The sequence below is a fragment of the Dendropsophus ebraccatus genome, chromosome 9 (assembly GCF_027789765.1).
Source record: "Dendropsophus ebraccatus isolate aDenEbr1 chromosome 9, aDenEbr1.pat, whole genome shotgun sequence".
NCBI lineage: Eukaryota > Metazoa > Chordata > Amphibia > Anura > Hylidae > Dendropsophus > Dendropsophus ebraccatus.
The window spans coordinates 12,646,055-12,664,194 of NC_091462.1; the positions used below are offsets into that span (position 1 = coordinate 12,646,055).

Sequence of the window (18,140 nt, forward strand, 5' to 3'; positions counted from 1 at the left end):
GATACTGTCCACAATTGTCATATAGCCATATGCGAGGGGCTGAAGACGTCTTCTTTGTTTTTTCTTGTTTCGTTAAATGCAGGAAATCACCTCCATGTGAACATAACCCTAGACTGTGTATAAAGGGTCAGGCAGCAGCTACAAAATCTGAATGTGCCCCCTATCCAGCGGTGACCATACTAATAGCCTTATCAAAGGGACAACAGACTGTGTAATAAATCACCATGTAAGCTGCCAATCAGGAGGAAGAAGAGGCATAAAAAACAAGATGACTACACAAAACTAAGATATATAATATAGTGAGGCCCATATTTTTACTGATCTTTAGGAATCCAGAACGAGACGATGAGTTTGCTATTTTGAACAATCATGTAGGAGTCAAACAAGTTGCACAACGCGCATCACATGACGATCTGTCAAAACGACTCCTCCAGGCTTCCGTAGTTCAGACTTCTTGGGCGTACAAACATGGCCGATAGTCCCGCCTTCTCCTGATTGGCAGCTCTGTGAAGCCAATGGCGGATCCGCTCTGTGAGGAAGCTTGCGGTCTCCAGGGTAACGGAGAGGAAGTGACGTTTTTTCCGGTGTTGTTGAGCCGCAGTTGGTTCTGGTGAGTGTCAGCGGGTGTAGTCGGGTGATTTGAGGCCGTTACGGGTGTGAGGTGAGGGCGGCGGGGGAGAGGTGACGGTACACCGGGAATACGTGCTGTATACGGGGGTCTGCGCTATGTGGGTGTATTCTGCGCCTTGTAGTGCTATCTGTGGGGTGAGGCCTAATAGCAGTGTTCTCTAACCTGTGGCTCTCCTATTATGGCTGTCAGAGCATGCTGGGAGTTGTAGTGTTGTAACTGCTGGAGAGCCATAGTACAATAGGTTCTGGAACTTTCTGATACTTAGTGTTATTTCCTGACACTGTAGAGATCTCTGCTTGCTGTCAGTGAATAGTAACCACCTTCTGTACATACATTGCCTGTGCTCCTGTACATACAGTATACTTCTCACAGCTGCGGGGTTGTTACAGTTGTTTCCAAACCTCAATGTTCATTAAAAATTAAAGGTGAGATATTATTCCTGGCTCATTGCTTCCTGCGCTCTATAATGGATGATAATGGTGTCTCCTCCTCCTCCTCCTAGCTTTAGAAGCATTTGCTGCCATTAGTGACTGTTATGATGGGAGGAGGAGGGGGAGGCTGTGATATCACTGCACTGATGATTATGATGGGGGGAGGAGGAGGACGAGGAGGGAGGGGGAGGGAGGGGGGGGGGGAGGCTGCGATATCACTGCACTGATGATGGGAGGAGGAGGAGGAGGCTGCGATATCACTGCACTGATGATGGGAGGAGGAGGAGGCTGCGATATCACTGCACTGATGATGGGAGGAGGAGAGGGGCCCGGGGCAGCTGCGATATCACTGTGCTAATGATAATGGGAAGAGGAGGGCGGCTGCGATGTCACTGCACTGATGATGGGAGGAGGAGGGGGGCCCTGGGCGGCTGCGATATCACTGCACTGATGATGATGGAGGAGGAGGCTGCGATATCACTGCACTGATGATGGAAGGAGGAGGCGGCTGCGATATCACTGCACTGATGATGATGGAGGAGGAGGCTGCGATATCATTGCACTGATGATGGAAGGAGGAGGCGGCTGCGATATCACTGCACTGATGATGATGATGGAGGAGGAGGGGGGCCCTGGGCGGCTGCGATATCACTGCACTGATGATGATGGAGGAGGAGGCTGCGATATCACTGCACTGATGATGGGAGGAGGAGGAGGCTGCGATATCACTGCACTGATGATGATGGAAGGAGGAGGCGGCTGCGATATCACTGCACTGATGATGGGAGGAGGAGGAGGAGGCTGCGATATCACTGCACTGATGATGGGAGGAGGCTGCGATATCACTGCACTGATGATGGAAGGAGGAGGAGGCTGCGATATCACTGCACTGATGATGATGGAAGGAGGAGGCGGCTGCGATATCACTGCACTGATGATGGGAGGAGGAGGAGGAGGCTGCGATATCACTGCACTGATGATGGGAGGAGGCTGCGATATCACTGCACTGATGATGGAAGGAGGAGGAGGCTGCGATATCACTGCACTGATGATGATGGAAGGAGGAGGCGGCTGCGATATCACTGCACTGATGATGGGAGGAGGAGGAGGAGGCTGCGATATCACTGCACTGATGATGGGAGGAGGCTGCGATATCACTGCACTGATGATGGAAGGAGGAGGAGGCTGCGATATCACTGCACTGATGATGATGGTAGGAGGAGGAGGCTGCGATATCACTGCACTGATGATGGGAGGAGGAGGAGGAGGCTGCGATATCACTGCACTGATGATGGGAGGAGGCTGCGATATCACTGCACTGATGATGGAAGGAGGAGGAGGCTGCGATATCACTGCACTGATGATGATGGAAGGAGGCGGCTGCGATATCACTGCACTGATGATGGGAGGAGGAGGAGGAGGCTGCGATATCACTGCACTGATGATGGGAGGAGGAGGAGGAGGCTGCGATATCACTGCACTGATGATGGGAGGAGGAGGAGGAGGCTGCGATATCACTGCACTGATGATGGGAGGAGGAGGAGGAGGCTGCGATATCACTGCACTGATGATGGGAGGAGGAGGAGGAGGCTGCGATATCACTGCACTGATGATGGGAGGAGGAGGCTGCGATATCACTGCACTGATGATGGGAGGAGGAGGAGGAGGCTGCGATATCACTGCACTGATGATGGGAAGAGGAGGAGGAGGCTGCGATATCACTGCACTGATGATGGGAGGAGGAGGCTGCGATATCACTGCACTGATGATGATGGAAGGAGGAGGCGGCTGCGATATCACTGCACTGATGATGGGAGGAGGAGGGGGGAGGCTGTGATATCACTACACTGATGATGGGAGGAGGAGGAGGCTGCGATATAACTGCACTGATGATGGGAGGAGGAGGAGGAGGCTGCGATATCACTGCACTGATGATGGGAGGAGGAGGAGGAGGCTGCGATATCACTGCACTGATGATGGGAGGAGGAGGAGGAGGCTGCGATATCACTGCACTGATGATGGGAGGAGGAGGCTGCGATATCACTGCACTGATGATGGGAGGAGGAGGAGGAGGCTGCGATATAACTGCACTGATCATGATGGAAGGAGGAGGCGGCTGCGATATCACTGCACTGATGATGATGGAAGGAGGAGGCGGCTGCGATATCACTGCACTGATGATGGGAGGAGGAGGGGGGAGGCTGTGATATCACTACACTGATGATGGGAGGAGGAGGAGGCTGCGATATAACTGCACTGATGATGGGAGGAGGAGGAGGAGGCTGCGATATCACTGCACTGATGATGGGAGGAGGAGGAGGAGGCTGCGATATCACTGCACTGATGATGGGAGGAGGAGGAGGAGGCTGCGATATCACTGCACTGATGATGGGAGGAGGAGGAGGAGGCTGCGATATCACTGCACTGATGATGGGAGGAGGAGGCTGCGATATCACTGCACTGATGATGGGAGGAGGAGGAGGAGGCTGCGATATCACTGCACTGATGATGGGAAGAGGAGGAGGAGGCTGCGATATCACTGCACTGATGATGGGAGGAGGAGGCTGCGATATCACTGCACTGATGATGATGGAAGGAGGAGGCGGCTGCGATATCACTGCACTGATGATGGGAAGAGGAGGAGGAGGCTGCGATATCACTGCACTGATGATGGGAAGAGGAGGAGGAGGCTGCGATATCACTGCACTGATGATGGGGAGGAGGAGGCTGCGATATCACTGCACTGATGATGATGGAAGGAGGAGGCGGCTGCGATATCACTGCACTGATGATGGGAGGAGGAGGGGGGAGGCTGTGATATCACTACACTGATGATGGGAGGAGGAGGAGGCTGCGATATAACTGCACTGATGATGGGAGGAGGAGGGGGGAGGCTGTGATATCACTGCACTGATGATGGGAGGAGGAGGAGGAGGCTGCGATATAACTGCACTGATGATGATGGAAGGAGGAGGCGGCTGCGATATCACTACACTGATGATGGGAGGAGGAGGAGGAGGCTGCGATATCAGTGCACTGATGATGATGGAAGGAGGAGGCGGCTGCGATATCACTGCACTGATGATGGGAGGAGGAGAGGGGCCCGGGGCGGCTGCGATATCACTGTGCTAATGATAATGGGAAGAGGAGGGGGGCCCGGGGCGCTGCAATATCACTGTGCTAATGATGATGGGAGGAGGAGGGGGGCGGCTGCGATATCACTGCGCTGATGATGGGAGGAGGAGGAGGGCGGCTGCGATATCACTGCACTGATGATGGGGGGAGGAGGAGGGGGGCGGCTGCGATATCACTGCACTGATGATGGGAGGAGGAGGGGGGCGGCTGCGATATCACTGCACTGATGATGGGGGGAGGAGGAGGGGGGCGGCTGTGATATCACTGCACTGATAATGGGAGGAGGAGAGGGGCCCGGGGCAGCTGCGATATCACTGTGCTAATGATAATGGGAAGAGGAGGGCGGCTGTGATATCACTGCACTGATGATGGGAGGAGGAGGGGGGCCCTGGGCGGCTGCGATATCACTGCACTGATGATGATGGGAGGAGGAGGGGGGCCCGGGGCGGCTGCGATATCACTGCACTGATGATGCGAGGAGGAGGGGGGGCCCGGGGCGGCTGCGATATCACTGCACTGATGATGATGGGAGGAGGAGGGGGGCCCGGGGCGCTGCAATATCACTGTGCTAATAATGGGAGGAGGGGGGCCCGGGGCGGCTGCGATATCACTGCGCTGATGATGGGAGGAGGAGGAGGGCGGCTGCGATATCACTGCGCTTACAGGTTGCAAAGTGTAGCCAAAAATCAGGAGCTGAAATCTGATTGGCTGTTGTGGACAGTTACTTTACTACCATTGCTCCTGCATTATTGAATTACCCCCAGGGCACAATGTCCTCGGTGCTCCTCACCTTTCACCTTTCTTATCTGTGATGCCTGGTTTGCACCCAATTGTTTTGACCTGCTCATACAGGTATGCCATAACATTGTCGTTTCTCACAAACCCCTTTTAAAAATTTATTCAGTTAACCCCCAAGTCATTGATTGTAGGAGGCCATACTTAGGGAGAAGTCCGTCGGGAGGGGAAAAAAATTATTTCGGGGTGGGGGGAACACAATAAAGAAGGTATAATTACCTGTCCTAGTGCCCACACATCCCACTCCTGGACCCCGCCGACAGCCTGCAGGTCGCCCTGCTCCTACGTCACGACCCAGCTGGGGGATGCCCCGCTCAGCCATTGGTTGATTGGAGCGGGATACCACTGATTGGCTGAGCAGGCTGAACCCCACCCTTCAGTGACATGGCAGCTGTGAAGTACCTCACAGCCGGGTGCACGATAGCCCAGTGTACCTCACAGCAGGCGTACCTCACAGCAGTCATACGGGAGCCCAGCAGGGGCATAAGGCCCGGTAAGCATATGTTCTTATTTTCCCCCACACCCTGCCCAATATCAATTTTTTACCCCCAACCCTCGTCGGACTTCTTCGTAAAATGGGGTATTTCAGTCCTTAGCCATAAGAGAATATTGTGCCAGGTCCCTTACAAAAAAAAAAAAAAAAACACTTACCATACCAGGCCTTCTGCCGCTCTCGTTCGGCTCCACCCAGTCTGCTGATCTTCTGTCTTCCTAAGACAAGCACTCAGAAGCAGGACCTGTGGCGCAGCCAATCACAGCAGTGTCCCCCTTCTGGCTAGTGATTGGCTGAGGCAGCAGCTCCGGCCTCTGAGTGCTCCTCTCAGAAGCAGAAAGAAGAGAGAAGATCGGCCTGGCACAGTATTACAGGGATTAATGAGGATTACGAAAAAACAGTGACACCTGTTTGTAGGTGATGTGCTGTATTACAGCTCTGCTCCATTTACTTTAGTTGAACTAAACTGCAATAACACACATAGCAGTGGACACGAGTGGCGCTGTTTAGGGAAGACACTGACTTTGTTCTTTCTGATTCTTTGTAAACTTTTTATTTTTTAGCCTGGATGGAGTTCCCCTTTAAAAGGGTTTTTAATTAAAATATATTGATGGCCTATTCTCAGAATAGGATATTACCTGTCATTGCTGATCAGTGTGGGTCCAACCACTGGGAAGTACAGCAATGGATTTGGCCGGCTCTAGAACTCCCATAGAGACTGAGTGGAGCAGTGGCCATGTGTGCTGCTGCTTCATTCACTTCGGAGACTTTTGTTATCATGATTGTGTCACTAGTCACCTTTTGTTTCTTAGTAGCCATCTTGTTTTAGTTGTGTCTACTCTTTCACTCCTTTATGTCCTAATATCTTGTTTCCTTTATTTCCAGGCGGCCATCGTATCCTTGTTTTTAGGACGTTTACGCCATGGAGTTCCCAGATCTTGGGAAGCATTGTTCAGAACCAACATGCAAGCAGCTGGGTACGGACTCTTTAAAGGGAATCTTTTACTGCGTTTTGGGCTACAGAAGCATCAGCATGTCTTTATTTAGCTGAGAACAAAGGGTAGAAAAAAAACAGGCAGAGGACGGCGCCTCGTGTGATACCGCAAAGGTTGTTGGTAATGAGAAAGGGAAGGTAGCAAGGCTCACCTTGTTGCCCCTTGGGCTTTATGCATATCACCCTGAGGTAGGGTAGGTGGATGGAAGGTTGATCCTGAGGTGGGTCCAGGCGGAAGTCCTTCTGATGTGATGTTAGGCTGCAAGAGCTAGTTGAGGGTACATGAACGGGATACTCCCAGAAAAAAAGGGGCCCGTATGATACAAGAAACAAACGTAAAAACAAGAAGTGGCTTGAAACAGCCGTACCCGAGTGATAACCAGCGCTGCCCAACACAGTATTCAGGAGTAGAGTGCAAATAAAAATGTAAAAGTTTATTGCATGCTGCACATATTACGCGTTTCAAGAGTACTAGGCTCTCTTCATCAGATTAAGTGCATGGTATAGATGGTAACAACAGGGTTTAAATACATAAAAGGGCGCCAAACACACCCACTAATTAAGAGGAGAAAAAAAAAAAAAAACTTTATAAACAATAACACATTAAGCATACACGTGAACACAGAATGGAGAAATGAACAGTGTAATGATAATCTAGATAATAGTGATTGTGTAGTTGAAGGGGCAATTAGCCACTATATGGATTATAAGAATGATCAGATCTATGGTATACGATACATAAAGAATAATTTGTATCTGGAAATACTATCTCTCGGGGCTCGCAGCGGTCACATGACATCTCATAGGTATATGTCAGAAATAGTAGGGACATGAGTCAGTCGGAATACAATAATAAAAAGAAGTGAATGGGCCTGGAGAAGATGGACAATGGCCAAAAAAGAAATCATAAGTACATACATACTAAAAAAGGCGCATATGAGTATTATGATAATGTGCAAACACATTCACATATCATGAACATATCAACCTATAATGACACAAAAAGTACAGATGTGGGTCTAAAAATGAACCACAGAAAATAATAGAAATAAAGTTGATACAAATGCAACATTTTTTTTTTTGTTCACGTGTATGCTTAATGTGTTATTGTTTATAAAGTTTTTTTTTTTTTTTTTTTTTTTGTTTTTTTTTTCTCCTCTTAATTAGTGGGTGTGTTTGGCGCCCTTTTATGTATTTAAACCCTGTTGTTACCATCTATACCATGCACTTAATCTGATGAAGAGAGCCTAGTACTCTTGAAACACGTAATATGTGCAGCATGCAATAAACTTTTACATTTTTATTTGCACTCTACTCCTGAATACTGTGTTGGGCAGCGCTGGTTATCACTCGGGTACGGCTGTTTCAAGCCACTTCTTGTTTTTACGTTTGTTTCTTTTATTTAGCTGAGGTTACAGCATACAGCAGCTAATAAGTACTGGAAGACTGGAGATTTTTAAATAAAAGTAAATAACAAATCTATATGATTTGATTTAAAAGAAGAAAAATTTCACTGGAGTTACTCTTTAAGACATGCCGGGTGAATTCGTGGTCCGAAACATCACTATGGATCTTTTTCATGAAGAAGAACAAAACTAAATAGAAAGAGTTAATATGCCTCATTCATGTCCTCTTTCCCCACAGATTTTCTACCTCTCAAATGTGATGCGTGTGAACAAATTTTTTGCAAAGACCACATAACGTACGTCCTCCATAACTGCAGCTCAGCGTACAAGAAGGTAACGTCATGTGATAAGCCATTGTGTAGCTGATAGAATATCCTCTTATGTGGTTGCACTATATTACAGCATGATGTTTGTTCTCTTTCAGGATGTGCAGGTCCCAGTTTGCCCCCTTTGTAACACCCCAATTCCTGTTAAAAGAGGCCAGACCCCAGATATTGTCGTCGGGGAACACATTGATCGTGACTGCAAGTCTGATCCGGCTCAGCAGAAGCGCAAGGTGAGGACTGAATAGGTGACCGCTGGAATGGGAAATGTTTGCCTTCTAGGACTTTGCTATTAATGGGTTACACTAACTATCCTAACTGGATGAGAGGTTGCATTACTGCTGCATCCCCTTCATTGGTTACTGAGCTCACAGCTCTGTAGACTTCGTAGTGGCTGTACCTGGTACTACATCTGTCTGCAGAGCTGTTGCCCGGTGTATAGAGCGGTTCTTGGTAAGCAGTAAAGGGGTTGTAGCCATTGTCAGGTCAGTGTGGTTCATTTTGTCAGCGACAAGTAGGACCACACTAATATGATGCTGATGGCCTATCCTAAGGATGTGTATTTCTTTTGCACACCAGCTCTTTTGTCATTCCTCTGATTATATTCAATATTCATAATAAAAAGGTTTCTGTGCCTGCATTTAGATATTCACTAATAAATGTGGGAAGCCAGGATGTCGGCAGAAAGAACTCATGAAAGTGATATGTGAAGACTGCCATGGAAACTTCTGCCTCAAGCATAGACATCCACTTGACCATGACTGCCAAGGCAAGAGCGCCCCCATCTCCCGGGCAGGGTGAGTGCTTACTGGTTTGTATGTACATGTGAATGGGGCTTAAAGTGTCACTGTCATAGAATATTTTTGACATGTCATAGAGACCACGCTTAGCGCGTTTTTCTCCCAACTCATTCTCCTGATCGGTACGGGTCTTAACACTGAACACCTGTACAGTTTGAAACTTTTGACACGCCTCTATGAAGTGTCAAAAGTTTTCTATGATGACATTGACACTTTAATTACAAAATACACCTGAACTGGGCACGAGTCTTACTGTTTCTGGAAGACAGCGGCCGTGTTTTTCTAATCCCTGGATTACCACTTGGAATTTACTTATTAGCTTTAAAAACCGAGAAACCTGCTTTTGTTTTTCAGACATGCAGCATTGCTCAGATCTCAGGCCTCCTCTTCCAAATCCCCAGCTTCCTCTAGTAACACAGCAGCCAAGCCAGCACCACAGCCTCAGCGCAGCAGGTACCAGAGGAACTTTTATTCTTTATTATATCTCATGATAATTTTTAGCATTTGCCGTTTTCCTTATATATTCACTTAAATCAATATGTAAATTAGTCAGTTTGGTGCACTGGGTACTGGCCTTACACGCACAGTGCACCGGTCTGCCCTCTCCTTCTCTTGGCGTGACTGCAGAGCTTCTGCGGGCTGGTTTGGTGCACTAAGAGGGCATTAGTCCTGCTCCTGGTGCTTCAGACCGCATCACTGACATACTGAATAAAGTAAAGGTTTAGTAAAAATATTGGTGAAGATGAAGGAGGGAAAATGGCCTTTAATTCTCAGTGTTCCATGTGGTATGGGAACATAACAGCAGGTTACAGACTTCCAACCTCCTGTTTGTTTCCCTTTTAAAGCTCATGTCCGGATGATACATATGGTCTTAAACAGGGTGAAATACCTTCATGTAGGTCTGATCTGCTCCTGTTTTTCAGAGCAAGTGTCCCCAGCGCCCCGCGCCCTGCTGCAGCTGCCCTACAGAATGGATTAGTAAGTGTGGCTCTAACCTTATAATCCTCTGCTTTTTTTTGATGACTTTATTGTGCACCTACCATATCCTCATTACCGCCATGGGGCTCCACTGCTATAAAATTAAGCATCCTTAAGGCTCTATTCCACAGAATGATTATCGGCTGATAATCGTCCTGTGGAATAGAAGGCAACGATCAGCCGACATCGTTCGAGTCGGCTGATCGTTGCGTGGTTTGTCTTTCAAACATGTTGAAAAACAAACAACTGGGATAGCATTGATCTGCTGGCGTTGCTCTGTGGAATAGGAGTGGCAGCAGCAGACCGCCACTATCCTCTATGGGCTGCCTGGATGATCTAGCGTTCACCCGGACGGCCCCTCCCGCACTCACCTGCTCACTGCTGCCGCGTGTAGTAGCAGCGGCAGCGAGTGGGGAACGGGCTGATAGCGCTTGTTTGCTCCTCACTGTCGGCCCGTGAAATAGGGGCTTTACTTATTCCATTCACCGGGGATGGGAAACCTTCCGCCCTCCTGCTGGGGCAGAACTACATTTCCTATCATGCCTGGACAGCCAATGTTTTTGCTGTCCAGAGATGATGACAATTGTTGCTTTGCAACGGCTGGAGGGCTGCCCTGCTGTACAGGGAAAACAGAGTATGTTCCTGATCAGTTATGTTACATTAAAGTTCCTAACGTGGCGTTTTCTTCATACTGTGTGATCCCTGTATAATCCCAGCATATGTGACCTTATTCACATGAGACCCAGCACAGCCTCTCTGTCTCTATGTTAGGAGTCTCTCTCTAACTACATTTTCTTCTACCAGTCAGAGGAAGAAGCTTTACAGAGGGCTTTGGAGATGTCGCTTGCAGAATCGGTACAGAGTGCAACTCCACAGCATAGGTAAATATATTAATATAGGTGTTTATGTGCTGCATCTAACTGATAAGATTTGTCATTGGTTCATATCATTCTGTCCTTGCTGGGGAAACAATCTATTCCACTTGCACAGACTTTGTGCAGGGATTATGCTTTTACACAGCAATCAATCTGAACAAGCAGAGCTGCAGTTTATACCTTATACACCTTACACTAAAGTCAGCCAAACCTGCTGCCACCGGCAGCCCATAGTAAAAGGTGTATAGGGGACCTCCAACTCTCCACCAAAAGATGTTGCAGGAGAGAAGGGTCATTCCTACCCCTTCCCAAGAGAATATGTGAACATTCATGTGTATTATGAGGACAGGAGAGATGGGGATCATTCGTATGTTCAGGCATGGGGGCAGAGCAGCAGTCTGTTTGTGGTCTGACTCCTGTCACCCCCATTGATCAGCTGGTTGAAGGGGCTGTGGTGGTATGTCCACTTTACTACCAGGCACAATTCTGCAATTGTAGGGGCAGTGCCTTGTACTACACGTAGCTCAGTCCCTTTCATGGTGGCTCATACTGTACAGCGCTGTGTCTGATGAACAATCAAGTAGCCGCAGCTTTCACCTAAGCTGTTCAGAAGGGGATCGATGCCATATCCCAGGGGCAGGCCATCGGAAAACCCCTTAAAATATAAATATTGTGCATTGCCGTATAAGAAGTTCAGCATTTTCTTGCTCAAATCAAAACAAACAGGAAAAAAAATAAGTCTAAAAATGTTATGTGTTAGCTGTTTCACATCCACTTCTATTAGGGGAATTATCACATGTGTGCTTATATATCATAGTAAGGGGGATCCTGTACTTGGGACCCCACTATGAGAGGAATTATATATAAGTAATTTATTAGACGCAGTGTAAAAGTACATGTCTCTGGTCAGCAGAAACTGATGGCCTCTCCTGTGGCTACCTCATCTGTATGTTTTGTATGGAAAACCCCTTTAAAGTCATAAGAAAAAAAGTACCCATTCTTTCCCAGCTTTTCCACACTCCTGAGCGTCTTATCTAGTCAGTGACTCATGTTTTGCCCCCGTTAGTTGGTATAACAAGGTACTTTTTCTGTTTAGGAGTCCCCCTTGTCACCCGGCTTCCCCATACACAGATATGATTAGGAAGCTGCTGAATGCCTTCTCTCTTAGAATACTAATGGACCACATTGATTATATTCTACCATATATAATGTATACTGTCTTGTCTTTCAGCTCTCAGGAAGAAGAGGATTTAGCTCTAGCCCGAGCTCTGTCAGCCAGTGAAGAAGAATACAGACGGCAGCAGCAGGCAGTGAGTAGAAAGCGGCCTGGTTAAAGGGGTTGTCCAGGATAAAACAATTGTTATCCATATCCACAGCCTATTCACTTTAATGGGAGCCGAGGTTGCTGAACACTGGTGCTGCTGCTTCACAGGGGAGAGTCGTCTGCTTCCGGTTCCCTTGTCACAGTAGTTGTTTTATCCTGGACAACCCCTTTAATGTAACATGTACATGGTAAAACATAGAGGAGTCTGTGCATCGCCCCATTCAGTCTAGATTCATGCCTATCGCTTTTATTTCGAGTGAAGTGTATATTACCATAAACCACTTTCTGCAATTCAATTGTGACACTACCACCAAACGTTATCAGTCTATAGCACAAAAAAATCAGGTTTAGACGTTTTCAGATGTATTATGCTGTAGATGTAGTCAAAACCATGACTCGGTTTCCCTTGTTGGTGGTGCTGCGCCATCAAATCTGCTGCGGATCCTGTATGTGTGAACACACCCATAGGCCTTGTTTATGTATTTTTTGATTAAACAATGGCTGTTGTTTAATCACAGCGGCTGATCGCATTAACTACTGTATAATTCCGGCTGTTGTGTATACACTCCGTTTGGGGTTCCATGTGGCCGGACAGAAAACTGCCATGTTTTGTGCAGCTGCTATTCATTGAACAGCGACCGCACAAAATAGACTGTGCAGACAATGTAAAGTGGGGCAGCGGCAGTACTTTACATTGTCTGCTTTGGCTAATTGGAATGTGGGCACACCCGAATGTACACCTGAATGTGCTTGCATTCTAATTTTAAAGTGACGTTCACTCGGGGTGAACATCACAGATAGCAGCTGTTCTGTGACAAGGCCATGTCACAGTACAGCCACTGTTTTGCCATGTGTGAACATGACCTTAACCCTATTAAATATAATAATGGTGGTAGTGTCCTTTTAATAGTCGCCTCCATATACATAATCTTCATGGCTCCCATCTAATGTGCATTGATATGCCTCACAATGTACAAGGTACCAATAGACCAACACTCCTCGAACAAAGACAAAACAATCCGATATGAGACACAGAAAAACACTTTTTCCAAATATCTTTCCCTTCAGCGCTCTGCCCGACACACTTAGGATTTTGCATGCCCCGTAGCACAGCATTGTGCACACAGGTAAGTGAAAAGAATTTTTTAAATTTTTTTTTTTTTTTTTTTTTTTTATACTTCTTTTCTTTTGGCGCTATGGGGTGTGAGCCTATTGTACCTTGTATGTTCTATATCGATTTACTGCTATTATTTGTGCTGAGCGTTTTCTATTCAAAGCCTGTGCTTAATAAACCTGTAATATCTGCATTTAGGCTCAGGGGAATCGCAGTGCCAAGCAGAGCACCTGCAGTATGTGCTAGCGCCACCCAGACCGCCACCCACCACTCAGCACAAATACAGGGACTACGAGCAGGATCCTCACCCAATCCAAGAAGCAGCGCCTCTCCTGTTTTCCAAGATGGCAGACATGGACTGTGTCTTGCATGCACCGATTTCTTTTCAGTATGTTTTATGACTTTGAGTGAGGTGGACACCGTATCAGAACGGACTGCATGGGACTCTCCACCTGGCAGACCACAGGCCAAATGCTGCCCCCATTTAGTTTCCTCAGGTTCGTCATTCACCGCACACCCGTGGTTAAATGATAAACTGTTATAAGGCGTTTGGCCTGTGAATTGTAGCTAAGATGAGGGAAATGTTCCTATGGATGTGAGAGAGGGATTCCAGTTCATTGTATTGAGTAGGTTTGTCATAGCATTGAATAGGGGAAAATTATGTAAACTATGGCTGCGTTCACATTTATTATGGCTGGATACGTCGGCATTCTGGTGTAATGGCGTGCTGACGTGTACCGCTACATATACACTGAGAAATGGACAGAATTAAATGGGATGTCCGAGGTTACAAAGACATGGCTGGTTTCTTCCAAAAATAACTCCACCCCTGTCCTCAGGTTGTATGTACTATTGCAATTTGCCTCCATTCACATCAATGGAGCTGAACTGTAATATCACACACAAACTGTAGACAAGGGGGTGCTGTTTCTTGAAGAAAGTAGCTATGTCTTTCTAATCCTGGATAATCCCTTGAAGAAAGTAATAGACCACATTTGGTCCATTTAAATGAATGAGCATGACTTGGCTATGTGGTGGTATACGTGCTAGTATGCTGACGTGTACAGCGAATATTTGCCCCATGCCACATGTGAACTAACCTTGATACTAAAGAGAAGTGAAGGACTTGCCCATAGCAGCCTATCAGGCACATGTGAGAACTCGTGGCCCTCCAGCTGTTGCAAATGTACAATTCCCATCATGCCTGAACAGCTAAAGCATAATGGGAATTGTAGTTTTGCAATAGCTAGAGGGACATGAGTTTGACTCGCCTGCTATAAGAGCTTTAGACAGATGGGAGCTGTGATCGGATTGGTTGATGTGGGCAAGTCCTTGACCTTTCCATTTCACTAGTTTTCATGCATACCAGAAGGGGGTGACAGTGAGCTCCGCTCTGGATGAAGACAATCTCCTGAGGCAAGAGAGGAGGAACATTTAGGGTAATATGGACGCACTTCTGTGTCTGTATTACGGCTGTCAGTACCGTCCCTCTGGTCTAAAGACTGGAACAGAAAGCACCATAGGGATCTATAGGGATCTGTGATCTATCAGTCTGGGTCATTAGATCCACAGTCTTTCCAGTACTTGTGGACAGAAATGCCTCCATGTTACCTGCCTTGGGGTAAGTTCAGATGTGGAGTACTATATCCTGACTTCATATGGATTTAACCCTCTGTGTTGTAAAGGATGAAATCCGAGGCAAATCCTCACCTTATAGGACATACTGCATATTTTATAATCCGCACCAATTTTATCTCACTTACGTTGGACTGTTTATTATGAATCTGCACCAAAAATCTGCCAAGTCTGAACAGGGGTTTACTGGCACTATTCATGTTAATACAGCTGCGGCTGGAATGGCTCTGGGGCAAATCATTTAACTTACATTTACCTGCCCCCAGAGTCCTGGGTCGGAGGCAGAAGGTCCTGAACCACGTTCAGCTTCACTAATTCCAAAGAAGTTCTGTATATACTCTTGAGACTTGCCTTTACTTTGTCTGTCTTGCTCACACTTATAATTTTCTCGGTCCTGGTGCAATGACTCTATAACAGGACTTGAGGGATGGAGTATAACACAGGGGAACTCCTCAGTGTTCTTGGAATATCTGTGTCAGGCTCCGCACCCCTCAGACCTGGCAGTGGAGTGTTCCTTTAAAGTCAGATAATTATTATAGACCCCTGTCTGCAATTGCAGCCTACTACAAGTCTCATCATGCTTCACATTGACAGGTTATATTAGGAGCTGTAGTTAGCAGCAAACAGTTTACCAGGTAAAATCTACATGATGCTAAGATTCTCAGAAAGACATCAGATGTGTTATATACCTGACATGACAGACAAGCTGGGGTGGGGTAAAGAATTAAAGGAGGTTTCCATTCTTAGGTCAATAAAGCTTAACAAACTTTCTCCAACTTTCTAGCGCACTCAGAGTGAAGGTCTCTGCTTGCTGTCAGAGAATTGAGTTTATATTCAGGGTGACGTGGTCCTGTTCACACAGCTGCAGGTTACAATGCATCCAGTGCAGGCAATGCTCTGTGAGCACAATACACAAGCACAAATCTCTTTCCTGTCCTAGACTAATAGCTCTTACCTGTACTGATACACTGTAACAAACGGCAGCTGTGTAGGAATATGCTAGAACAGTTTTCCTTCTACTGACACTAATTAAGCTTTATTTACATAGGACTGCACAATCCTCTATACATGGAGGAGGCACCAGAGTCCAGATGATTGTATAATCCGTTTTCTATACCTGTTCCTTCTATCTGTTATTAGGTTCTATCTGTTTTAGTTATGTTATGACTGTTTACAATTCTGCTGACTAGTTTTCACTTGTGGCTTCTCGTTTCTCAGCAATCCCTGCTGGTTCAGTGTCAGTATCTTGCACAGCAAATGAGATGATGTGTCCACTAGGGAAGAAGCCTTAGACTGGTTTCACACTGTGTTCGTGGCATGTAGCCTGGAAGTGCTCCCGACATACGTGCTAAGGCTATTTTCACACACTGTTAAAATGATGGCCGTTTATATTGGATGGCCGCCATTTAACAGCAAATAATATCCATTATTTTCTAACAACAGACATTATTTGCTGTTAAATGGTGGACTTTAAATAAAAATAGTCATAATTTGACTGTGTGTGTGAACATAGCCCAAAAGTGTCTATAGGCTTTTATTGCTACACAAAGGCCAAAGGAGTGTCCTGGCTGTATATACATAACTATACTGCAAAGATGGAGTCTGGAATAGCATAATAGACTGCACACTTCCATCCAACTGGATCCTAAAACTGTATATGTTAACTAGATACCGTATAGCCTATGGGTGACAGATGAGAAATTATGGCTTATATGTAGCAGACACCTCAGGAAGCTCCAGCCACATCACTGCCTATACATAGATGCTATGGGAATGCAGGGACTGCCCTTCGCTCCTGAGCTCCCTCTAGAGCCATGGTGCTACACTAAAGATGTGGTTGTGAGGTATTGGATGGTTGTCAGCAGCACCACCTCTCTCCAGGGAGCTTATGGGGAGGAGAGTGAGGGTCATTATACAGCTGAACTACCTGGCTTCACCAATGGGAAGCTCCAATGGACCGTTCACATGCATATACTACCGTATTTATAGTAACAGTCCAGATACAGATGGTTTCATCATCAGAGCTTCCCTGTGGCTTCAGTCGGAGGTATACATCAGGAGTCCTCCCAAAGCGCAGTGTGAATCCAGTCTTGGGTAGATTATGGGACCTTTAAATAGTAGTCACCCAGACAAGAAGTTAAGTGGATTCTAGGCAACTCAGACCACACCCCTCTACACAGTAAGGCATGCTGGTAGTTGTAGTTTCACCACATCCGTAGGGGCCTTCATACACACAAATCCTAGTCTCCTACATAGTAGTGACTGATCTCAGAGCCGCAATGCTCTATCTGTACATTATACAATGCTTTGATTCCTTTATATCACAGGGGCCAGATATCGTCTTCTATAATCCAGTACTATGTATTCATAAGGGTTTATCTGATAATCGTATGGGATGAACCATATTATGTGTGTGTTAATTTTAAGATAGGATTTCCTTACATTTACCATTAGTTATACATTGCCTGAAGGTTTCTCTGCATTTGGAATTTTCGTCCATAGACATTAGGCGACATCCCTCTAATATTGTCAGGACTGGGCGCTGGCAGTAAGTCATCTCATGTCTATGGTCACTTGTGGTCATCCATGTAGAGCTGCTGTTCTGTGAATGTGGGTATTTCTCCCCCCCCCCCCCCCCATAGACCTAAACTGTCAAGTGGGTGGTCTCCACCGTTCAGCTCCTAACAGGGAGAGCTCCCGTAGCTTCACATGGATGATGACTCTTACAGAGGTTCTCCACCAGAATGTTTTTACAAAAATCTGATTAATAAACATAATTACATAATTGATAAAGTATATATAGTCTGTGCACTGCCACAAATTGATACCCATCCTCTGCCCTTTAATAAGTAGTTGGGCCTAGAGCTGAAGACCAGAATAAATGGAGACTGACAGGGTCAACTACCTGGCCAACAACTGTTGTGAAGGTTAGTCAGTTTATCCTTAGGCTGGATTCACACTGCGTTTTGCAGTCCGTTTTTTGCAACAAAAAAAGATGAGAAAAGAGATGTTTTTGTGTGTATCCTTTTTTTCCATTGACTCCCATTATTAAAAAAAAAAAAAAAAAAAAAACGGATCAAAACGCATTCCTTTTTTTTTTTTTTTTTTTTTTTTTTTTTTTAAACGTACACAAAAATGTGGTCGACCGACTTTTTGTGTATGCTAAAAAAATAGATGCGTTTTGATTAGTTTTTATTTTTTTTGTC

At 46.4% G+C, this 18,140-nt stretch overlaps 1 protein-coding gene across 5 annotated transcripts; it reads left to right on the forward strand.

The window, feature by feature from the left end:
* Nucleotides 1–531: 531 nt before the first annotated feature.
* Nucleotides 532–13,847, forward strand: ZFAND2B (zinc finger AN1-type containing 2B). 5 transcript variants are annotated; one of them, XM_069982578.1, is made up of 11 exons: nucleotides 533–610; nucleotides 6,371–6,462; nucleotides 8,124–8,218; nucleotides 8,310–8,441; nucleotides 8,854–9,005; nucleotides 9,363–9,461; nucleotides 9,932–9,986; nucleotides 10,791–10,867; nucleotides 12,093–12,171; nucleotides 13,254–13,312; nucleotides 13,498–13,847. In XM_069982578.1, the coding sequence occupies exons 2-10, from the start codon at nucleotides 6,408–6,410 to the stop codon at nucleotides 13,272–13,274; spliced, it is 765 nt and encodes a 254-aa protein (XP_069838679.1). In that variant the 5' UTR covers nucleotides 533–610; nucleotides 6,371–6,407; the 3' UTR covers nucleotides 13,275–13,312; nucleotides 13,498–13,847. The 5 variants fall into 5 exon arrangements, with proteins under 5 accessions (XP_069838680.1, XP_069838679.1, XP_069838675.1 ...); XM_069982574.1 differs by lacking the exon at nucleotides 13,254–13,312; XM_069982575.1 differs by lacking the exons at nucleotides 533–610; nucleotides 13,254–13,312 and adding an exon at nucleotides 643–661.
* Nucleotides 13,848–18,140: the final 4,293 nt, after the last annotated feature.

Excerpts from the sequence above, each read along its gene's own strand:
- ZFAND2B (XM_069982574.1), top strand. The coding sequence starts at position 6,408 with ATGGAGTTCCCAGATCTTGGGAAGCATTGTTCAGAACCAACATGCAAG. Across the intron at positions 6,463-8,123 it reads ACCAACATGCAAGCAGCTGG|ATTTTCTACCTCTCAAATGT; the intron begins GTACGGACTCTT and ends CTTTCCCCACAG. Across the intron at positions 10,868-12,092 it reads AGTGCAACTCCACAGCATAG|CTCTCAGGAAGAAGAGGATT; the intron begins GTAAATATATTA and ends CTTGTCTTTCAG.